The sequence below is a fragment of the Girardinichthys multiradiatus genome, chromosome 3 (genome assembly GCF_021462225.1).
Source record: "Girardinichthys multiradiatus isolate DD_20200921_A chromosome 3, DD_fGirMul_XY1, whole genome shotgun sequence".
NCBI lineage: Eukaryota > Metazoa > Chordata > Actinopteri > Cyprinodontiformes > Goodeidae > Girardinichthys > Girardinichthys multiradiatus.
Window position 1 is genome coordinate 14,222,201 of NC_061796.1, and position 22,718 is coordinate 14,244,918.

The 22,718-nt window shown below is 39.2% G+C and overlaps 1 protein-coding gene across 2 annotated transcripts; it reads left to right on the forward strand.

The window, feature by feature from the left end:
* The first annotated feature begins 1,047 nt into the window (after nt 1-1,047).
* On the forward strand, nt 1,048-22,600 carry LOC124865760 (zinc fingers and homeoboxes protein 1-like). Of its 2 annotated transcripts, none has more exons than XM_047361135.1 (8): nt 1,048-1,788; nt 8,407-8,708; nt 8,835-9,301; nt 10,009-10,218; nt 10,338-10,553; nt 12,090-12,254; nt 12,428-13,669; nt 16,645-22,600. In XM_047361135.1, exons 2-8 carry the CDS (start codon nt 8,510-8,512, stop codon nt 16,918-16,920), a joined length of 2,775 nt encoding a protein of 924 aa, XP_047217091.1. In that variant the 5' UTR covers nt 1,048-1,788; nt 8,407-8,509; the 3' UTR covers nt 16,921-22,600. The 2 variants fall into 2 exon arrangements, with proteins under 2 accessions (XP_047217091.1, XP_047217092.1); XM_047361136.1 differs by having other exon boundaries at nt 1,048-1,755.
* The last annotated feature ends 118 nt before the right edge of the window (nt 22,601-22,718 follow it).

The window sequence follows — 22,718 nt, forward strand, 5'->3', positions numbered from 1 at the left end:
AGCCTCAAACTTTAATGTGTTTTACTGGAATTTTATAAGATATACCAAAACAGTGCTGTGATGTAGAACGAATAGAAATGGGGCCATAAGGACATAAACAAAGGCTACACACAGTGAATTTGCAACATTGTGACTGTTCCCAAAGGTGGAAAGTGAACAAAAAAAAGAAGTGATTAAAAACAACCTTAAAACGTGATGTAGAACAAAATGTATTTAGAATAATCTCAGACTGGTTTCTTGAACATAATGAGTTTGTTGGACTCAAATGGCCTCCACAGTCACCAGATCTCAATTCAATAGAGCACCTTTGGGACGTGGTGGAACGGGAGATTCACATCATGGATGCAGCTGATAAATCTGCAGCATGTGTGTGATGCTATCATGTCAATATGGACCAAACTCTCTGAGGAATGTTTCCAGTACCGTGTTGAATCTATGCCACGAAGGATTAAGGCAGTTCTGAAGGCAAAAGGGGGTCCAACCCGGTAATAGCAAGGTGTACCTAATAAAGTGGCCGGTGAGTGTATATCTGGACTTTGGGCAGTTCTGACATAAATAATAATTGCTCTAAACCATTCTATTGAAGCTCTGGTTTTCTGTTTGTGTTCGACCTGCTAGAAACCTCCTTATGCATTGTTTTGTATTTAGCTCCAACCCATCTTGCCATCAAGTCTGACCAGGTTCCCTGTCTCTTAACCATCCCCACACCATGATGCTGCTACCACCATGTTTTACCAGGGGATGGTGTAGTTTTCCTTTACACTTAGTGACTCATATGCAGACCAACTAGTTAAATCTTGATTTCAACTGATTAATCGGCACCTTCTGAGTAAAGGAGGCAGACTAAAACCATGCTTTCCAGTGTGTGTGTGTGTTTTTTTTTTTTTGTAATTTCTTATTAAAATATGTTTTCTTCCACGACATAACTACGCGCTACTTTGTGGTCTAGAATCGTATTAAAACGATCGAAACAACCGACCTAATGTGAACAGCAACACTCAGGAGGATCACCTTGGCTGTTAGGAAACTAGCGGCGTGTCCTCAAGTAGCTTCTCATATTCCCCTCACAGGTCATTTAAGGACATTTTGGCACACAGCCGAATCGGAAACGAACGCGTTTACGGCCCTTTGCGCTGATTGTCCGACAGCCTGCCCCTTTCTGAGGCCACAGTGATTGACTGACTCTGAAATGCAGTTTGTTGTGGCATTCAAATGGGCCGTTTTTCATAAACTGCTAATATTTTTAGATCTCCCAAAAGTCGCCGCGGAATGACGTCAAGACGTATTACATTGAATGATGACGCTGTTTGATCATTACACAAAAAAAAAAAAAAAAAAAAAAAAAAAAATCAGCCGTTAAAATATTTGAGAAATAGGTCATCAAACAACGCAGCTCCGAGCGGCCCTTTTTATGAACAGCAAAGACGAGCCGTCTTTTAGCCGTGTGAACTTTTATGAGGAGCCGCTTCTGGTGGGAGATAACCTGCTCGGACCAGGAGAGAGATGTCTGGTGGTTCCAGCATCAGAAGACGGTTATAGTCGTTGGAGCGGTCCGTCTGTCTCGACTGGGGTTTTATTTATTTTCGGGAGATCCAGCTGCTTCAGTAACTAACGCAGACGCCGCTGCTCCTCCCCCGGCCAGGTTGAATGGTTAGCCTGCGGAGAGAGCAACACCGACGGATACCAACAAGGAGCACCTGGAGGCAGCTCTTCCGAGACCTCGGAAATCACTCCTCGCTTCGCCTCTCCAGCCGGGTAGCAACACATTTTCACATTACTGTAGTTCTTGTAAGTTTACCGCCAGACCTCCTAATGACCGGCCCGGCTAACCCGGGCTAGTTGGCCCACGGCATTTAAATGCTGCTCTATACTTGAATAAAACACACTTTCACGTTATCTTTGTATTATAAAAGAATGCTTTATTGTTACTTTAATAACAGCAAATGAGCTAGCGGACACCTCCACATTTTCGAAGTGCTGTTGTTAAGTGGTAGCAGAGCAGTGTGGACACAGTAGTTACCCATGTATAACCAGTTATACATTTTAACCCAATTAAATCATAAAAATGACAGACTACAGTTCGGTTTTACAGGTGATGGTTTACACATTGTCAGTATGGGAGAACCAGTAAATGGGTCTGCAACCTTGCTCCAAAGTGCCTCCCTTCCAAACAAACATCTACGCTTTTTACTTGAACTGTCCCGCACTATTGTGAACTGTCTGACAATGAGTAAAACAATAGGTCGCTGCTGAGTCTGCTGTTACAGGTACATCTAAAGAAAACTTGAATTTCGTCAAAAGATTTGGTATTTTTTTGTCACGTTTCAGAAAGAGAAACTGATATGTGGATTCGTTGCACAGAGAGAAATGTTTCAAGCCTTTATTTCTAGTAATTGTGATGATTATGGCTAACAGATAATGAAAACCCCAAGTTCAAAGTCTCAGAAAATTAGTATATTACGTAAGACCAATTAAAAAAATGATATTTTAAACAGAGACGTCCTTTCTGCCACTCACTCGGGCAGAAAAACAGAAAGCTTATTTTTTTATTTTCCTATTACAGCTTCAGATTGGCACAAAGTTGGAGTGAGTTTTACTAATGTTTCAGACAGTAACCGCTGTGAAGCAGGCTGATTTTATTGTACTAAATGTACAGAGCAGTAATGTCTCCCCAGCTCAGTGAAATTGCATGCAAGATCAACTTTGAGGGGTGTTTTTTGCAAACATCTGGTTTTACTGCTGTACAGTAGAGGGTGACATGGGAGTGGATTTTCTCTCCTGTCCCTTCCCGCTCCCACATAAAAATGTCTTGTCCCAATCCCAGGCCAGCATAAAAAAATCCTGTCCCATCCCACTCGTGATAAATTGACCCCCACTCCTGTGCCACTCCCATTTTTGTTTTCTTCATTTAGTCTTTTGGGAATTTCTTTGAAGGACCAGTTAGGTCCCTGTTTTTAGCTGTAGTAAAGGCCAGTTAAAGTAAAAAGAATAATAATGAAGAAATAATAAATTATCAAACAAGGAAACAGACCATGCCTATCTTAGTTGAATAAACAAAATGTACATAGTTGTATTTTACTCATTTATTAAGTGACTGTTTCCTTTGAACAATGACATCACTTTTATGTTTCAAGTTGCTGAAACAAAAGAAAAAGTCACCTAGTAAGAGAACTGTACTTGGCGAACAAAAGTGCAAAAAGACATTACCTTCACAATTTAGAAACTGTACCTCAATGGTTCACAGCCCTGGTCCTCAGGGATCCCTTCCCTGCAAGTTTTAGATGTGTGTCTGCTCCAGAACACCTGATTCAAATTCTGACATGACCTCCTATACAGGCATCAAGAATGGAGGGTCAAACTGGACAAAATTAATACAATAAAATCATCATTAAATAAATAAATGTTCTGAATGTCCCATAAGTGAAGTAAATGTAACATGAAATGTGCCATTAAATTAAAGGTACCATTTATTTATTTAATACATCATTAAAAAACAATAAATGTACCATTATATCATGAAATGGACTATTATGCAATTAAATGTGCCACTGAATAATTAAGTAGAATTTTAAAGACGACATGACGTAATTAGTGGTACACTTAATATTTAATGATGTATTAAATAAATTGTACATTTAATGGTACATAAAAAAAATTTCTATTTCACAACATATTTATTTAATATCTTCCCTTTATGAAGCCTTTCTACGGAGCCCGCGATGGGACATGGGGGAATTTGTTCTCTTTTGCGTTATCTCGCAATACTTTGTGGGAGACCCGTTTTTGAGATTTATTGAGTTTTATTTTGAAATCGGCCTTGAATAAAATGATCTTCAATCAGACTTCAATCAGACACAAGCTGTCAAACTACTGAACTCTGGACAATAATACTACACGAAACCACATCTCTGACACTTTATTTGCTTATTACTGCTGCGTGATGTGTACTTTTTTTTTTTTTTTTTTTTTGCACGTCATTAGTGTTTTTGTTTTTATCGTGATTTGAACAGTTCTTCTTATCCTAAGTATTTCATCACATTGTTGACTGCGTGTTAACCTGCATATGACAAATAAACCATATTATTGTCATATCATCGCTGTTTGTTTTGTGAGCAGTTTGTCAAATGTGCTGCTCTTCCAAAATCCACAGCTTTCTCAAGGTGATTAACAACTTTTGCGAGCGAACGCAAAAGTATTGCGTGGGCCTTTCCCCTCTACTGTGGCAAAAGCTCTTAAATATTTAGAGCACATGCAGCAGTTTTGTTGGTGAGATGAGATTTGACAGGTGTTGGTACTTTTGGTTTGATGAAGAGATGCAGGGTTGATTTAATCCAGAATCTGTCTTAAAAGTGTCCCTTAATCACTGGTGAACTTGATTACGACTAAACACGTTTTACAAGCAGCAGACTGCGTGTTAAAACCGCTACATTCAACTCTCCTGAAGTCCGGTAATATTTGCGACTTTCCTGTCAGCTCTATGAGTTTAATAGATAAGTCTTTACTTTTGACTTTACATTACAAATCCAATTTTACCACGTCCAGTTCTCCACCTGCGTTTGCTCCCTCTATCCTGAACGCAGGTGGAAAACATCGATCAGAAGCACTGTTGGCTTGTGGGTCGTGTAGTTCGTTTGACTCGCATTACAGTATAGGCTTCTTGGAAAAAAACTACACAATGGCGGCGTTGATCCAAGTTTTTTTTCTTAAAGTTTATAACAAAGTCTCAGTTTTACATTTCCAAAGATAATTGATCCTAGTTTGTTTTCCCTCCTATTGGTTAGCTCCCGTTCATGTTTTATCTTGTACCGTCCCAATCACTTGATCTTTATTAATGCTGTCTCCCATCCCGCGGGATTCTTCTTCTTCTTGTATTATTTTTGGCGGTTGGCAAATAACTTTATGGTGTGCATTACCGCCACCGACTGGTATGGAGTGTGGTTCTTCATGGTTTTAAATCTTATTTACTATTACAACAATCAAATTCTATTTATTAATTTATTTTTTTTTTTTTGAAAAATCTAACCATAATTTGAATATGTTTGCTGCCTAAACTTCTTTGCAAAGTATCTATCAAAATAAAATTTTCTTTAATACCTTCAAATTCTGGCGCAGTTGGTAGCAGTAAGAAGGTCCTGGGTTCGATTCCCAGCCTGGGGTCTTTCTGCATAGAGTTTGCATGTTCTCCCCGTGTATGTGTGGGTTCTCACCGGGTACTCCGGCTTCCTCTCACAGTCCAAAGACATGCCTGTTAGGTTAATTGGTCACTCTAAATTGCCCTTAGGTGTATGAATGAGTGTGTGCATGGTTGTTTGTGTGTTGCCCTGCAATGGACTGGCGACCTGTCCAGGGTGTACTCTGCCTTTCGCCCATAGACTGCTGGAGATAGGCACCAGCTCCCCCGCGACCCACTATGGAATAAGCGGTAGAAAATGACTGACTGACCTTCAAATTCTCTCCTCAAAATTGTTCTTTCTTGTTCATATTTCTGACACTTCTGACACATGTTCTATTGTTTCCTCCTCTCCACAATGATCACATTTTCCTGTATTATGTTTCTTTATCTTAAACAATGTAGAATTAAGTCCTGTATGTCCAAATCTTAATCTTGTAATTAACCTTTCCTCTTTTTTGCTCCTTCTTCCAGTTCTTACTTCTCCTACTATCTTGTTGATTCTGTAAAACCATCTTCTTTTCCTTTCTTCATCCCACCTTTTTTGCCACTCTTTCCTGATTCTCTGTTTAATTATATTTCTTGCCTCTGACCTACTAATATTAATTATAAAGCTATTGTTGTTTTGTGTTGCCTTCTTTGCCATCCTGTCTGCCATCTCATTCCCTCCAACTCCTACATGTGCTGGTACCCATAAAAACACTAATATTAATCCCATTCTTTGAATTCTAAATAAAGTATGTTTTATTTCCAACAAAATGTCTGGTCTACCCTCTGAATGATTATGTTTTAAACTTAATAATGCTGAACTTGAGTCTGAACAAATGATTGTTTTTAATGGTTTTATATCCTCCACCCACTGCACTGCTAACAATATTGCTAATAATTCTCCTGAATATACTGATAATCCATCTGTAATTCTTTTTCCTACTTTTATTTTAAATTCTGGTATTACAAATGCTACTCCTATTTTTTCATCTCTTTGTGATGTGTCTGTGTAAATCTGGACATAATGATAGTAATTGTTTATATATTCCTGTATTATACTTGAATCTAATCTACATTTCGTATCCTTTTTTGCATTTATCTATGATTTTTTATATATGTACTTTCCATATAATTTTTTCATCAAACCATATACCTAAAAATTTTATATTTTTTACTTGTTCTACAACTTGATTGTATAATTTTAGTTTTATATTTTCTCTTTTCCTTGTCTGGGTAAACACCATTACTTTTTTTTTTTCTACTGAGAATTTAAATCCCCATTGATTTGCCCATTGATCTATTCTAATAATCTCATCCTGTGTTTTCTTTTCAATAAATTTGATATTACGACCCCTTTTCCATATAGCTCCATCATCTGCAAATAGTGAACAACCGACTTCCTTACCAATATTTTTAAATACATCATTTATCATTATAGAAAACAATAACGGACTTATAATACTTCCTTGAGGAGTACCATTATCTATTATATATTTTCCTGACAATTCTTGACCAATTCTTACTTGTATTGTTCTATTTGATGAAACATCTTTAATCCAGTTAAACATTTTTCCAGTAATACCCATTTTATTTAATTTAATTAATAATCCTTCAACCCACATCATGTCATATGTTTTTTCTATGTCGAAAAATACAGCTACTACATTTTCTTTGTTTATTTGTGCTCTCCTTATTTCATATTCTAAACATAATGCTAAATCATTTGTGCTTCTCGCTTTTCAAAAAACCATTTTGATTTCTAGATATATATCCATTAATATTTAAATAATATGTTCATCTATTATTAATCATTTTTTCCATTATTTTACAAATATTTGATGTTAATGCGATCGGTCTATAATTTTCTGGTTTTGTGTTATCTTTTCCTGGTTTAGTTATTGGAATAATTATTGCTTCCTTCCAGCTCTGTGGCAGCTCTCCCTCCTCCCAGACTTTATTGTATAATTCTAATATTTTGTCTTTTGCTTTGTCATTAAGATGTTCTATCATCGTATAGTACATTTGATCTTTTCCAGGTGATGAATTTTTTGTTTTTCTGGTTACAAAGTTCAACTCTCCTTTTATAAATGGTTCATTTATTAATTTATTCGTATCTACGTTATTTTGCATTAAGTCTTCATCTTTGAGATTTCCCTACCTTTCTTTCCCTCTTCACTAATATTACTTGAACTATGAATTTTACTAAATGTTTTAGCTAATATTTTTAGCTAATATTTCAGCTTTTTCTTCCATTATAATTGTATTATCTATTTTTAATATAGGATATCCATATTCTTTTCTAATACCATTCATTCTTTTAATTGTTTTCCAAATTTGGTCAATTTTTGTTTCTCTCCCTACGTTATTACAAAAGTTTCTCTAATATTCTCTTTTTGCATTCTTAATGATCTTTCTTACCTTTGCTTGCTTTCTTTTGTACTCAATTAGATTCTGATAAATTGAGTTTCTTTTTATCCCACGGGATTCCCATGGGAATCCCGTGACCCGTGGGATACCCGAACAATGTCAGCCTCTACTGTACAGCTGGAAGTTAATATGTTGGAAGGGGTTAAAGGACTCACAGTGGCAAGTGCATGTTGTCGTTTTGTACTTTTCTGCCTAAAGCTACAGCTCACCTAGACAGCATGGATCTGTATGGGGACTGGAAATAAACGCAAATAACATCAGGATGGAGATTGAAAGTTCAGGGTAATTTGGTTTGGGGCAATAAAAGTTCACGATAGCATAGCTGAAACACAGTTTAGGTAATCTGAGGTAAGTTGGTAAGAGAACTATGATTCTAGACACTTTATTAGATAGAATAATATATTTGTTGATGTCAAAGGTTGAAATAAGATAACTTTAGAGCTCTCATTGGAACATAAACACAAACGCTCATGTGACAGATCAGTTACATAATCATCATCATGATTATAATTAATCGAGAACACTTTAGCAAAGCAAAACTTTATAAAAATCAACAAAAAATCAAATCAGGAAAAATTGTATTTGTGTGTATAAAACATATGCATTGTTTAGTTACAAATAATTCAAAAAATTTGCAAAGTAGGTCACCCTGTTTGTTGTTTGTTTTTTGCTCTTACAGTAAATACCTACTATATTATACTCACTTCTTCTACCACACATTGTTTCCTGACTGTTGCAACAATGTAAACAATTTTGAATCCCAGTAAAGAAAGTCCTGTGTACGACCTTAAAATGTTTCTTTGTTTTTGTTTTCCTTTCAGAGAAACAGGATTCCAAGAATCCAGCACATCAGCTCACTGACCTGCAATATGTGAACCTCGACAGCTCTGCCACAGCACAAGTACAAGTCACTTTGAATCGAAGATGTCAAGCCGTCGGAAATCCACCACACCTTGCATGGTGCTGCCCTTGGATGTGGTGGAGCAGGACGCCGTACAGGAGAAGACAGAAAGAACACAGGAGGAAGAGACGGGGGGTAAGGAGGAGGAGGAAAGGAAGGGGAAGGAGGGAACAGAGGAGCTTGGTCAGGCTGTGCCAGTTGTTCCCACTCCACCAGATGCAGGTAAGGCCCCGTACAGAATTGAGTAACAGTGGAACTATGTAACCCGGGGCTCTACTCAAACAAAGAATGAATACTAATGTAAATGGCATAGAAAATAAGTGCAGAACATTATTATTACCACTGCAGATGAAGCCCGTGTCTCCGGCATTGAAGATCTCAAAGTCATCGACTCCTCACAGAAATCAAGATCGAAAGACTCACTGGAGGATCCGAGTGGTGATCAGACAATCCAGGAACCCCAGAGCGACTCCCATGCGGACGGAGGAGCTGACTCGGCTGCAGCTTCAGGCATCTCCCTCAGCAAGACTCCTATCATGAGGATGAAGACCAAATCTGAACCCAAGAAAATTGCAGTTTCCCTCAAATCCGCAGATGAAGCGGCAGGTGAGGGTTTGGGAGGAGGAAGTGAGGGGGAGCTGGGTGGAGAGCAGGAGCCCATCGAAGCTCCGCTCGGACCAGTGACGCCTGTGGAGATGCTGCTGCAGGACTCCATGAAGTTTGGGGGAGGTGGCTTTCTGTTCAGCCCACCATCAGAGCAGCAGAGAAAATCTTCCATTTTAAATCCCACAGTTCTGCCCGCTGGTCTGGCACAGGTAGAGAACCTTTAAGTATTTACTGTTTTTTTCTTAGCATTAAGAGTTTTGCAAAAGTCTTTAAACCGCTTGAACTTTTCCACATTTTGTTACATTACAACCACAACCTTCAATGTATTTTTGGGGGATTTTATGTTATAGACCTGGTATTAAAGTGTGGTGAGGATTTGTATTTAGCTATATAGTATATGAGTTTCACTTTCTGAAATGAGTGATAAAAAGTATTGAACACGATATTCACATTTTTTTTTTTAGATCTACCTGTTAGGTGACTTGGTTAGTTGATTTCAACTGGTCAAACCATTTTTTTGAGAACATATGCAGGCAACAGTGTTTAAGATTTTCATTTGTAGAAATTAATAACCGTGTATCTTTTCCTTGTACTTCACCATTATGCAATGCTTCACACTGAATCAGACAGATAGGAATCTAATAAAATCCATTAAAGTTTGTGGTTGCATCGTAATAATATGTGAAATGCTTTGCAGTGCTCTGTAGGAGAAAGAGGTTATGCACGCTGCCAGACTTCATCGCTGCTTAGAGAGATAAAACTACTTCATGCTTTTGTAAAAGGAAATATTGTGTGCAGCTATTTCAGTGACTTTGTCCGGGACGGTACCTTTAGCTCATTTCATTTCACACCTTTGATACTAAATAGCAGCATCAGCTGTGTTTGATGGTTTTTGGCCTCTCCGCTGTCATGCCAGGTGCTTTCAGCCCTCCAGGCCCAGCAGAGTGCAGCAGCAGCGGCCTCACAGCCCCAGCTGCTGATTCCCCTGAGCAGCATCCCCTCCTACAGTGCAGCTATGGACTCCAACCCCCTTCTGATCAGCACATATAGGAAGTTTCCTTACCCATCTTTGGCAGAAATAGGAAGCCTGGCAACACAGACACAGTTCACAGAAGAGCAGATCAAGGTAAAACTCAAGATAAAATAATTTTTCATAGATTCCTTTTTGTAATACTCAAAAGGTTCTTCTGTCTTGCTTTTTTTTTCTCTTTAAAAAAAAAATAAAAACACTTGATCTGTGCACAGGTGTGGTTCTCAGCCCAGCGTCTGAAGCACGGCGTCAGCTGGACCCCAGAGGAAGTGGAGGAGGCTAGGAGGAAACAGTTTAATGGAACTGTGCACACAGTGCCTCAAACCATCACTGTCATTCCCGCACACCAGCTGTCAGCTGCTGCAAACGGCCTGCAGTCCATCCTACAGACCTGTCAGATTGTGGGCCAGCCTGGCCTTGTGTTTACACAGGTACGTATGAGCTGGAATGTGGCTTTGAATTTCAAGCTTGCAGTATGAACGTCCTCCTTGCCTTCACGCATTTTATAGTCAACTGTTTGAACACCATTTTGAGCAGTTTTAGGTTTCGACAGTATGGATTACAGGAACCTTATATTGGCTACGTAAACATGATGTTGCAGACCCTTGCATATGCGTTCATGCCTCCATATTATGAGGCGACTGAGGGTCAGTAGGAAGGGTAGTCGTCTCTTGCAATCAGAAGATTGTGGGTTCGATTCCAGCTTCCTCCGGCCATATGTCAATGTGCCCCTGAGCAAGGCACTTCCCAAGTTGCCAACCGATCAGCGTATCGGTGTATGAGTGCAGTTGGGTGAAAGTGGCTCTAGTGAAAAGCGCTTTGAGTGGTCTGTATGGCTGGAAAGGCGCTATATAAGTTCAGTCCATTTACCATTTACATTTTGTCACATTACCACAACATACCTGAGTATATTTTTAACTGCAGAGACCTACAGCTCAGATGGGAGAATCTTTTGACAGGACAACTATTAGTCGTGCGCTCCACAAATCTGTACTTTATAGAAGAGTGTCAAGAAGAAAGCCATTGTTCCAAGAAAGATAGATGTTGTAAAGTATGCAACCAGCGATGTAAGGGACACAGGAAACACGTGAAGGAAAGTTGTCTGGAGAGATGAGACCAAAACTGTACTTTTTTTTAACTACATACAAAACGCTCTGTCGTGGAACATTGTTACTGTTCATCATCCTGAATGCTTATCCCCACAGTGAAACATGGTGGTCGGAGCATTATGCTTTGGGAATGCCTTTCAGCAATAGGGAAGCTGTCAGACTTGATAGAAACATGGATGCAGCTAAATGCAGGGAATCCTGCAAGGAAACCCTGTTAGAGGCTGCAAAAGATTTGAAACCTGGGTGGAGGTTCACTTTTCAGTTGGGTAATGACCCTAAACATACAGCCAGAGCTACAGTGGAAAGGTTTAGATCAAAGCACACTGATGTGTTATAATGGCCCAGTCAAAGTACAGACCTAAACCCTATTGAGACTCTTTGAAAAAACTGGAAAACTCTCCATCCTGTCTGACTGAGCTTGGGCTATTTTGCAAAGATCGGCTGGAGAAAACTCAGGTCTCTTTGTGTACAAAAATGGTAGAAATGCTGCATAAGACTTGAATTAGGGAGGCAGAGTACGTATGAAAAAAAAAAACCTTTTAATTTACCCTCCTTTCACAATTATGCAGTACGTTTAGTTGGTCTATGGCATTAAATCCCACTAAAATATGATGTTTGTTTTTGTAAAGTTACAAAACATGCAAAAGTTCAGAGGTATCAATAGTTTTCCAAGGCGCTTCAGTCCGTAAGCAGATTGTTCTTCTCTTTTATGGGTTTTGCCTCTGGTTTGCCTCATATTTCATGAACTGGAAATGAGCGCAGAACTAATTCTGCCAACAGAAGAATCTGAAAAAAAGTCTACCCATATTTTTTAAATAGATAAGAACCAGATACATTGATCTCTATATTTGTTTGTAGGTTGGTCCAGGTGGGAAACTTCCAGTGACTAGTCCAATCACATTGACTATGGCAGGATTGGCCAGTCAGTCTCAGAACTTCAGCCGAGTTTCCTGTCAGTCCACGCCAACAAACAGTGAGCTAAAACGGGCTACCACGGTCCAGCCTCCCTCTCTGTCTCCGCAGGTTGGGACACCTTACACATCAGGATGTGCTTGCGGTTTAGTTGCTCATTTATGATTTTCAGTAGTTTTCACTAGCTAATTACACTGATGTTTTTTAAACTTGTACTTATAGGGTAAAATGACACAACAGGAACAACCATGTTGTTGGCTAACCTTTTCCCTCTCCTCTCCAAGGAGAACTCAGCCCTCAGTGCTGACTCTTTCAGTCTGCGACCTAAGAAATCCAAAGAGCAGCTGGCAGAGCTGAAAGCCAGCTACCTAAAAAACCACTTCGCCTCAGACGCGGAAATCGCCCGGCTGATGAAACTCACCAATTTGACAAAGGGTGAGATCAAAAAGTGGTTCAGTGACACTCGCTACAACCAGCGCAACTCCAAGAACAGCCATGTGATTGTTTTCCACGACGGTGGGGGCAGAGGGGGAAGCAGCTCTAGCAGTGCTGCAAACACCCCCATTGTTATTGACTCCAGTGACGAGACCCCCACATCCCCTCATCCTCCAAACACTTCCCCCGTGAAGGAGAAGGAAAAAGAGAAGGAGACCCGAGTCAAAACCTGGAATCCTTTCCCAGACTTCACTTTGCAAAAGTTTAAGGAGAAGACTCCCGAGCAGCTAGTGGTGCTGGAGGAGAGCTTTGAGAAGAGCTGTATGCCATCAGATGAAGAACTGAGTCGTCTGAGGACAGAAACCAAACTGACTCGAAGGGAGATTGATGCCTGGTTCAACGAGAGGCGAAAAGTCCCACCTGTGAGTACGTCGTCCCTGGAGTCGTGTGAGGGAGGGAAAGTTGAAATGGAAAACTCAAAGGCTGAGGAAGTAGGCGTACTCGTAGGTTCAAGCACTTCTCCTCCATCTGCCTCCTCATCTGGGAAGGGAAGTCAAACTCCTCCAGGGGGTCGCAGTAAGCAGCTGTCCAGCAGCAGCAAGAAAGACCTGAAAGAAAAAAGCAAAAAGACTCCAGAGCAGCTCCACATTCTAAAAAGTGCCTTCGTGGGGACGCAGTGGCCGACACCGGAGGAGTACGATCAGCTGGCGGAAGAGAGCGGCCTTCCTCGCCATTACATCGTCAGCTGGTTTGGGGATTCTCGGTACTCCTGGAAAAACGGAAACTTGAAATGGTTCTTTCAGTACCAAAGTGGCAACGTTGAGGCACCAAACGATGTAGGCGGCAGTAAAACGGGAGGCAGCGGAGGTCGGAAAAGACGCGGTCGAAATCGCGGCTGGGGCCGATCCAAAACCAGGAAGCAGCCAAAGAGGTCCTCCTCCTCCTCCAGTGCAGATGTCAAAAGATCCCCACCATCAAAGAAATTCAAGACTGGGCGGGAAATCCTGAAGGAGTACTACCTGAAGCACCACTTCCTCAGTGAGCAAGATTTGGATGAGCTGGTCACCAAGACCAGCATGAGCTACGAACAGGTGGGTACATAGTATGAAGTATTGGTCCCAGAAACTAAACACATAAAATCCCCAATCTCTAGACAAGCAGATTAATGAAGTACGATTTCAGAATCCTTTCTATTGCAACTGAACGTTCCACACCCTTCCTAATGCTCCAAAAAGATCAAGTGAAAGCCTTTCTACATTTTTTATGTCATTTTCCCTTTCTTTAATGGTGCAGTGGACGTCTAGCTTTAACTTTTTTTAATTAATGTTTTTCTTGTATAAATGTGTAATTCTCTGTAGGCAGTGCTATGTTAACAACAAGGTCTGTCATGAATATAAATAATGTGTGTCTCTATTGTATAGTGGTGTATACTGGGATGAATGGTGCTTGCTGTGCCAAGATGGGGTATCATTACCTCACATTAGCTTGACTATCTAGGAATGAAAGTTAAAAAAGCTCTACACACTTTATCAGTGGTCAAATAATTGTAGACTGAAGTAATCTGAGCTTCTTCAACCGCAGAGGGCTGTAGCACTTCAGCAGTGCAGACAGAGCATCTGCATAACGTAGCCTGAGAGTCGTTTATGTTATCATCTTGTCACTGCTATAACATTTCACCAGCCCTTTCATAAATTTCGTATTTGCATATATATGCAGTATAAAATGTGTCTTTAAGTTGTGACTCTCATGCCGTTAACTTTCTCAACATGCCTAAAAAAACAGTGGTAGTCTGGCTTAGCTGCAGGTCAAATTACACATGCTGGTGGATCAGTTGTGTTGAAAGGCGATGCTGGAGCATCATAAACATAATATCTTCACAGCCTATGAAAATGCTAGGCAGATGAGCAATCATGTCATGTCCTAGTACATCTAATGCAAGAATATGCCTAAAAGTCGTGCCTTAGTGCATTTATTTTAATGGTAGACAAAACTGTCAAGACAAATAACACAACTAACCCAAATACAATTATTTGCTAACTTTTTAAATAATTATTTTGTAAATTTTATGAAATCCAAGCTATCGCAGTCATTGCTAAGCTTTTGATTACATTCCACATGTTCATTATTTATGAATCACACAAAGCCTACTGACTGCAATGCAGATAGATCTGAGCAAAGATATGAAATGCAGTCAGCGATCCATGTTGCACTTTATGTTTATCTTTTATGCAGCACAGTTTGGTTTACCTCTTTAAAGACCCACTTTCGTCTGCATCTTTCCCCATTCTGCTTTCGAATCTGTAAAAATCTTTAGCTTACCTACAACAAACAGGATGAGCAGCTCTCTGTTAAAGAGAAAATTCAGATTTTTTGGTTTTCATTTATTTCGGGGATGAGTTGCAGCTCATCTAGCAGATTGATGCCTCTCCAGCACACCTAACTTTAGCGTGGTAACACGGACGTTATTGATGTTGTTCGGCTGAGAAAACAGTAAGAAACTCGACATTCTTCTGCAAAAGAAAAAGCGCTTAATTTTGTGTAATATACAGCTGGATCCCATGAACAGAGACCTTTGTGTGGCTAGCTCTAAGTCTTCAACTGCTTTGAGATTTTCTTAGATTCCCTCTAAACGTGTTACAATAAAACATCTTTCTACTACAGGTAAGGAATTATTACACATAATAGCTTCATAGAACCTTGCTTCAAAAAATCTGAATCTCTTTAATATCAATAAGCCACCATTTTATAGGACTTCACTCCTCATTGTGGTGTTGTAGTCTTTTGTCAGATTCTTTTCTCTCACCTGCACACCAAAAGCATGTACATTTAAATCACTGCAAACTTTTTACCAGTATTTTAGGGCCTGATCTACTAAATGTTTGAGTGTATAAAAACACGTGCAAACTTGATCGTGTGCCCAAAGCTGATCTATTAACTAGGTGCAGAATAGCAGGCGCAATCCATTTATTTCATCGTGTTTGTCTTCATGAATATGCAGAAAATATGCTGATTATCAGAACGTGCAAAATACTGAGGGGAGGATATGCAAATGTCGTTATTTAGCACAATCAATGTGGTTTATCAAACATAACATGGATTGCGATCGCTGATTTGTGTCTGGCACAAACTGGCACAGCATTATGAACACATCTGCAATCCTTGTGGCGAGAAAGTGAGGCATGGGTACAATGACAGATGACAAACAGCGAGAACCGTCTGTGGCCGTGTCGACGTGTTTGGACCGTCAGAAATAAAAATAGTAGAGAAATATCATCTCTCCAGCAATGTTATTTTTGAGAGCTGATTTGGAGCCAGTCAGAAATAGAAGCCATGCCATATAGAAAAACCTTCTGCAAACTCTTTGCATCTGCATCATTCCAGCCAGGTTGTCAGATCTGACATTTTTCAGCCAAAACCGAAATTAAAATATGTATTTTGCCCCTTCAGCTATCTCTCAACATAAAGTCAAAGCTTAACAGTAAAGGCCTTTGGGCCTCGGGTGAAAAAGACCTTAACCTGGTCTCTAAACAGAACCAAATACATAATTCACAGTAACAATGTGTCATTGCAAACCCATTGGAGCTGAATCAGTTTGACTTCTTTTTTGAAAGCGATCATATGCCAAGGGAGGGTTTGTGCAGTGAAAAATCACTTCATGTCACCAAAAAACAATTTGAACTATAAAAAATATATTCATATTGTATCTGTTTGTGATAAACTCTGAACTTTTCAAACACATAGTCTCAAAGAAAAACACTCAGTATCTGCATAGAATTAAAAATTAAAGATAAACAAATCTATGCTAAAGTCCCTGACAGAGAAATGTGTATTTTCTTATTGTTTATATTGAATTTTAAGCTGCAACCAATGTAGCGCCCCTTATTTGGGATCTTAGTAAATCAGGCCTTTAGTGCATTAGCTAGACGTTTTGTGCAATACTGCCACCTTGAGATGCCAGTAAGTTATATAGTACTGCTGGTACAAACAAAGGAAAATATGCCTTATTATATGACACTAGTTGCATGCACTATTTGAAATTTGAAGCTGTATCTCTGTCTGCGAAAAGGTGAGGGAGTGGTTTGCTGAAGTTCAGCGACGGTTGGACTTGGGGTTAGACCCCTTCCTGGAGCCAGCAGCAGGGAGAGCAGGTGGGGACAAAGCAGATGAAGAAGAGACACATGGAGAGAGATCGACGAACACAGAGGTGCAGGCTGACCCAGGGTTGGAAGATGAGGACGACAATGAAGACGACAATGAGGTCGACGGTGATGATACGGACGACAGTGAGGTTTGGGAGCCATCACGTAGCGTCAGGAAAAGTTTGTCCCTTTCCGAAGACTAAAGATTGAAATTTGATCTGAAAATTGAGTGAGTTAGGTCAATACTGGTTAATTAGATATATTAAGCTTTCTTTGTATGCTTGTTTGTTTGCCACTGATGTGCATGAACAACTACTCTTTCACTCTTTCTCAAACTCTCTTGAATCAAGTGCACATGAAACTAATACACAGATTACTAGCTTTAACTCAATCTTTGAAGAAAAAGTTTAGGTTGAGATCAAACTGTGGCAGATGTCATAAAGCAGCTGCCGCAAAACAATAATGTGTTTAAACTGAGCTGAGAATGAAAACTCCCCCAATATATTATTCATAAATCATCCAATTGACATAAAAGTTAACTTTTTTTTAGGGAATCGTCAGTTTCCTCCAAGTTCCTTAAAGTGAAAGTAAAGCATAAACTAGCTGGCTAGGAATCCTGACATGGATAAGGGATTTAAAATGGATGGAAAACCTACCTTCCCCTGAATTCAAATATCAGTTTTTGCGTGACTCTGATAGTCATGTTTAAAGACTCTCCGCAATCAGAATGAGAAAAACTTTATTGCCAAGTAGTGTTTCACACGTACGAGGAATTTTCTTTGGTGGTAAGGTGCTATACATCGACAAACATACGGCTGACAAATTGTAATATAACCATATTCTTTACCTAAAAGCTGACATTTCAGTATTACATTTATAGTTCAGTCTGCTTTGCAAGTTGGTGCTAGAAAACTGAGTGACTGCTGAGAATCGTAACGACAAAAACTAGGAATCTAAATGTGGGATTGATTTAGGATATTTATTCTAGTGTCTGAAATGGATTTAAAACAGCAGTTTGTTTGTGCTCACTAGGAGATGTAAAGACATTTCAGTCTGAGAGTGAGGCCTAACTTGGCAATAAATGAGTAGCCAGGTACTGCATAAATGCTGATGCTAAGATGATTTTAATAATACAGAATGTTTTCCCATTATACTGCCTTACTGCTTCATTAACATTAGAGATTTTTAACTGAACATCTGCAAGTTTTGACGGTGGAGATGCCACACTGTGTGTGTGAATTGAACTGCTGATGAGGTTTTTTAACTCCTTTTTCATCTTTTGATAACAAATATTACCTGTGCTGTTTTGATTCTTTGAGAGACAGATACAGACACTAAATCTGGGGTGTCAAAGTTAGAAGTGGTGCCTCCCATGCAGACAGCGATATGTGGCTGGAGAGACTGTAGCCAAAACAATGCCCACTGTGAGGTATAAATCCACTGAAATCATGAAAAGAATGTTCTTCATTGGTGGTGGATCTGACCGCGGATCCAGTAAGGATTTAAAAAGGACGAAACGATCATCCTGCCACGGTTCTAATTAGAAGAAAATCACTGACACAAGATGCGTAAACCGTTGTGTCCTGACTAGGGCTGAAACATTTAATCGGATTAATCAATTATTAAAATAATTGTCAACTAATTTAGTGATCGAAAAATCATTAAATGGAGTATATAGACTCTAAAACATGACATTTGCTGAAAGAATAACCCACCCAGAGCAGCATTTAAGCCCAAACTGAACCAAAAATATGTACATTTTCCATTTAAGATGAAAAATCTTCTTTGTCTGTAAATATGCTCTATCCAGGACTCAAGTGGCTTAGTTTTAGCTTTACCTGATTCAAAACAAATCTCGTATGAAGCACCTTTTGACATTCGATTAATAAATCGGTTAATCGAATAAATAGTCAACTGATTTATCGATTGACAAAATAATCATTAGTTGCAGCCCTGATCCTGACCCACACTGTAAGAAAAAAAAGTTTGATAGCATTTCAAATTACAATCTGAACGTTTTCTGCACTGAAGAAAAAACCTAAAGCACTTAAACTCATCTTTAAAAGTTTGCACCTTTTCCACTTGATTAGGCACCTTAAGTCTCATATTACACCATGAAATGGCTCTGAGAGACCAAACCTGTTTTTTAAGACTAACCAGTATTTTGCCTTTTATATTCCTGCTGTTTTCACAGGAAAGAGTATAATCAGAGTAGTGATTTTTCTATTTATATACCACGTGTTTTTAAAGAGCTGAACATTTGTAACGGCTCAAAAAAAGAACAATCATGCACCATTTTTTCTGCACTAAAGTTGAAATTAGCTCTATGTTTTGATAAACTGTCAATTTGACAAAGCTTAAAAGTTGTTTTTGTTGACTCTGCTGCTTTAAACGATGGGGCCTGTCTCCCATCTTTTCTTATCGCTCCATGCACCTCTTAATGACTCCTTATGGCTTTTATCGAATCCTTTTTGTCAAATCAATGACTAGACTCTTGATGTGCACCTCCCAGCAGTCAGCAGTGTTCTGTTGGGTTCCCTTTCATCACAGACTGACACCAGGAACCAAAAGACTCAAAAGTAAAGCGGACAGTCTCAGCTGTGAGAAAGAACGGCCTCCCCTTTTCTGTGGGAAATCTACTAAACGATGCCCGTTTGTTTTTTTCACATTTTACTACTATAAAAAAAAAAAAAAGGTATGATGATCTAAAAACTGTCCCAGCTACTGTTCTTCGCTGATCGGAGAAAGGCTCTGATGACGCTTTGTCGGTAAACCTTCGTGCCTACATGGCTCCTACACTTGTTTGAACTCAAGTTCACAAACTCTTTAATGTGAATATCAGAAACCTTCTTAAAGAAGTTTTGTTCAAACTAAATAATGGTCAAACTCTGCTTTCCTCTGACATTTGAACATGACCAGAAACTAAAACTGACTTCAGAAAGTCATGTTTTAAGTCTTTTGATGAAGCTAATTGTATTTTGTCAACTAACACTTGTCACAACCAGATCCTTGACAGCATTTCTATGATCATCTTTTAAACAGACTTTGTCTGTTGGCTGTAATTTATCTTGGTTTTAGGAACTGACAGAGAGCTAAAATCTTTATGCATTTTGTTGTTGAGTGACAAGTGCCTGTCCACGAGAAGAATAACCTGTAATGTTAAAGTGTGCTTTGTCTTATGTTGCATGCAATAACCAGAACAAACATCTCATGTTGTACATATAAAAGGTAAGGTTGGTGTACTTGGGACAGTCTGATCGGGACGAAACGTTGGTGTTTTTAATGACACCCAATTCATTTTTCTCACTAGGTTGACTTCAGCAAAGGGTTCATTTTCATGATCATTACTCTAACTCTAGAGATATTTGTTCAAGGTCAAATCTAACTGATGTCATGAACACTCAAAAATACTAAAGGATACATTTCCACTGTTGCCCTGATCCATTTCCCCCCAGAACCTAAATTCCAGGGACCTTTTAATGTCCTTTGGCTGGTTCTTGAGTGCGTTTCCAGGATGAAGTGTAAAATCGTTCTGTTAATGGAAATTATGCTGAGAGGCTCACTCCTCCTGGCTTAGGAGTACTGCTGCTTTGTAAGACTGGACATCTTCCTTGGGTGTTATTCTGTTAATAAATGTCCAGAGGAAATGCTTATTAATGTTTGCAAACAACAATCAAACTCAATAACTGTGAAGTGTAATTCAATTGAAAAATACTTCATTAATCCCAAAGGGACATACATTTTTTAGCACCTCAACTGTCCAAGTTTCTTCAAAGAGTCATTACTGATTGTAATGCAGGATAAACTCCTCTAATGTAGAGGACTCTATCCTGGATAGGCCTCCAGCAGAAGCCCTGTTTTGCTACAATCTCGTGAAGAGGATGCTCAGAGTTCTCTGTAATGTTCTTTGTGCAGAGGATGCTTCATCTCTGGAGGCTTCAGATCAGTCTCCAGGACAGAGCCAGCCTTCTTTATCAACTTGTTGAGCTTTAAGTCAGTGGGTCTGATGCTGCTGCCCCAGCAGATGATGGCAGAAGAGATCACACAGATGTTTATGCTCCTTCACAATCTCCACCATTTTTGATAACTGATCGTTTTTTACATTCCTGTTTCTCCTGAAATCCACAGTCATCCCCTTTTTTGTTAGCGTTCAGGCTGAGATGATTTTTTCTACACCATGCCACACAGCGATGCACCAGGTCTCTGTACTCTGCTTCTTGTCCATCTCTGATAAACCCGTGTACAGAGTAAAAAGAAATGGTGAGAGTACAGTCCCCTGTGCAGCTGATCACCTGGTCAAACACTCAACCCTTCAGTCTCACAAACTGTGGTCTGTTTCTCAGGTAGTCATGGATCCATGCGATTGTTGAGGCATTCGCTGGTTTCGTCTGGAGTTTCTGACATAGCAGAAACGACTGAATCGTGTTCAATGCACTGGAAAAACCAGACCAACAGCATTCACCTTTAGATTGTTTCATAGAGGTTACAGCCTAAAGTCCCTCCTAACTTTGTGAAAATGTTTAAATGGACTTTAATTGAATTGCACAGCTTCCAATTGGTCTTATTTCCACCAATTTAGTTGGAGAGAGGAAATAAGACTACCATTTCAAAAATAGGAAGCCATGATTTTTCAGTTAGTTACTCTTTACAACTTATGTAAATTCACTCTAAACTCTATGGAAAGGTGCAGCTGTAAGAAAAGTTACATAGATTTTGCACTCGCAAACATACGTGTTTGCTTACTTTTGTGGCAGATATCAGAGACAGCTGCAGGGTTGCAATCCATTGTGCTGCCATAACTTGTGAACATTTCTTTCAAAGCAGTTACTTTCTGAAAAACAAGTAAAATCACTTCAAACTCTATAGAAATTTGTAACATGTTCAAAATCTTAACATTTTAATAATCAGTGCAAACTTCTGTAGCAGAACCTGCATGTCTGTTTTTTCACAACTTGCTGTTTATTAACATAAACGCTGTAAGACCTTAACTTTACCAGTTTAAATGCCTAAGATGTGGCTTTCATGAGAGCTCTCTCTAAACCCAAATATCAACAGCTTCTGTCTCCAAGCGCCACATTTGGGATTAATAAAGTATTTTTGAATTGAATTGAAATTGAATTGTTATGTGACTTGACAATGGTTCTGAATAAACACAAAAGTACTACCTCTCTACCAGGGCAGTTTGTGGAGGAAATCTCTTGTCTGATAGTGTGTTTTCATCCTGGTTCGCTCAGTGGAAACAGCAGAAGTAAAAGCTTGATCCTAGAAAACTACCCTGGTCACTGGAAAAGGAAAACGTCACTGGTCCTGCAGTGAGAACGTGCTATGAAATACAGTTTACAGTTTATGTCATCACACACTTGGAAATGCTTCCATTTCATGTTCATACAGAGAGTGGTTTAGTCCACAGGTTAGACCTCCTGTTCCCAGGTATCCAACCCTCAGTGTTTTACTGTGTGCTCTTTCTTTTCATAATAAACTGTTCTGAGTGGCTGTGTATGTTTCTGTAAATAGAAAATGCTGTCATCACATCACTATTGACATACAGTGAAGAGATGTTCAACAAGCAGACTCCTGCAGCACTACGTTTGTCCAGGTGCCATATTTGTTCACTGAGTTGTGATTCTGTGCCCAACCCTCATCATGTATCCCAATTAAATCTGTGCTGATGATCTAAGAGCAAAAACATTGTGATCTGACTTGTTTACCTGCTGTGTCATATCTGTACCCCTTACTGTACTTCTGCTGTACTTTTCACTTGTTTTATTTAGACAGCTTTATGGTGAAACGATCCTCACAGCAATCAGATTAATCTTTAGACACACCGGGTCCATCTTGTCTGAGGGTCAACAATGTACAAAGTAAAATTTCTTTAAAAAAATGTTTTACTGGTTGAAGTCTCTTTTCTTTTGTTTCGTTTTGTTTACTTTTTATAGCTTTTTTGCATTTCATGATACTATGATACTATACTAATTGTATTTATAAAACACCAATTCACAGC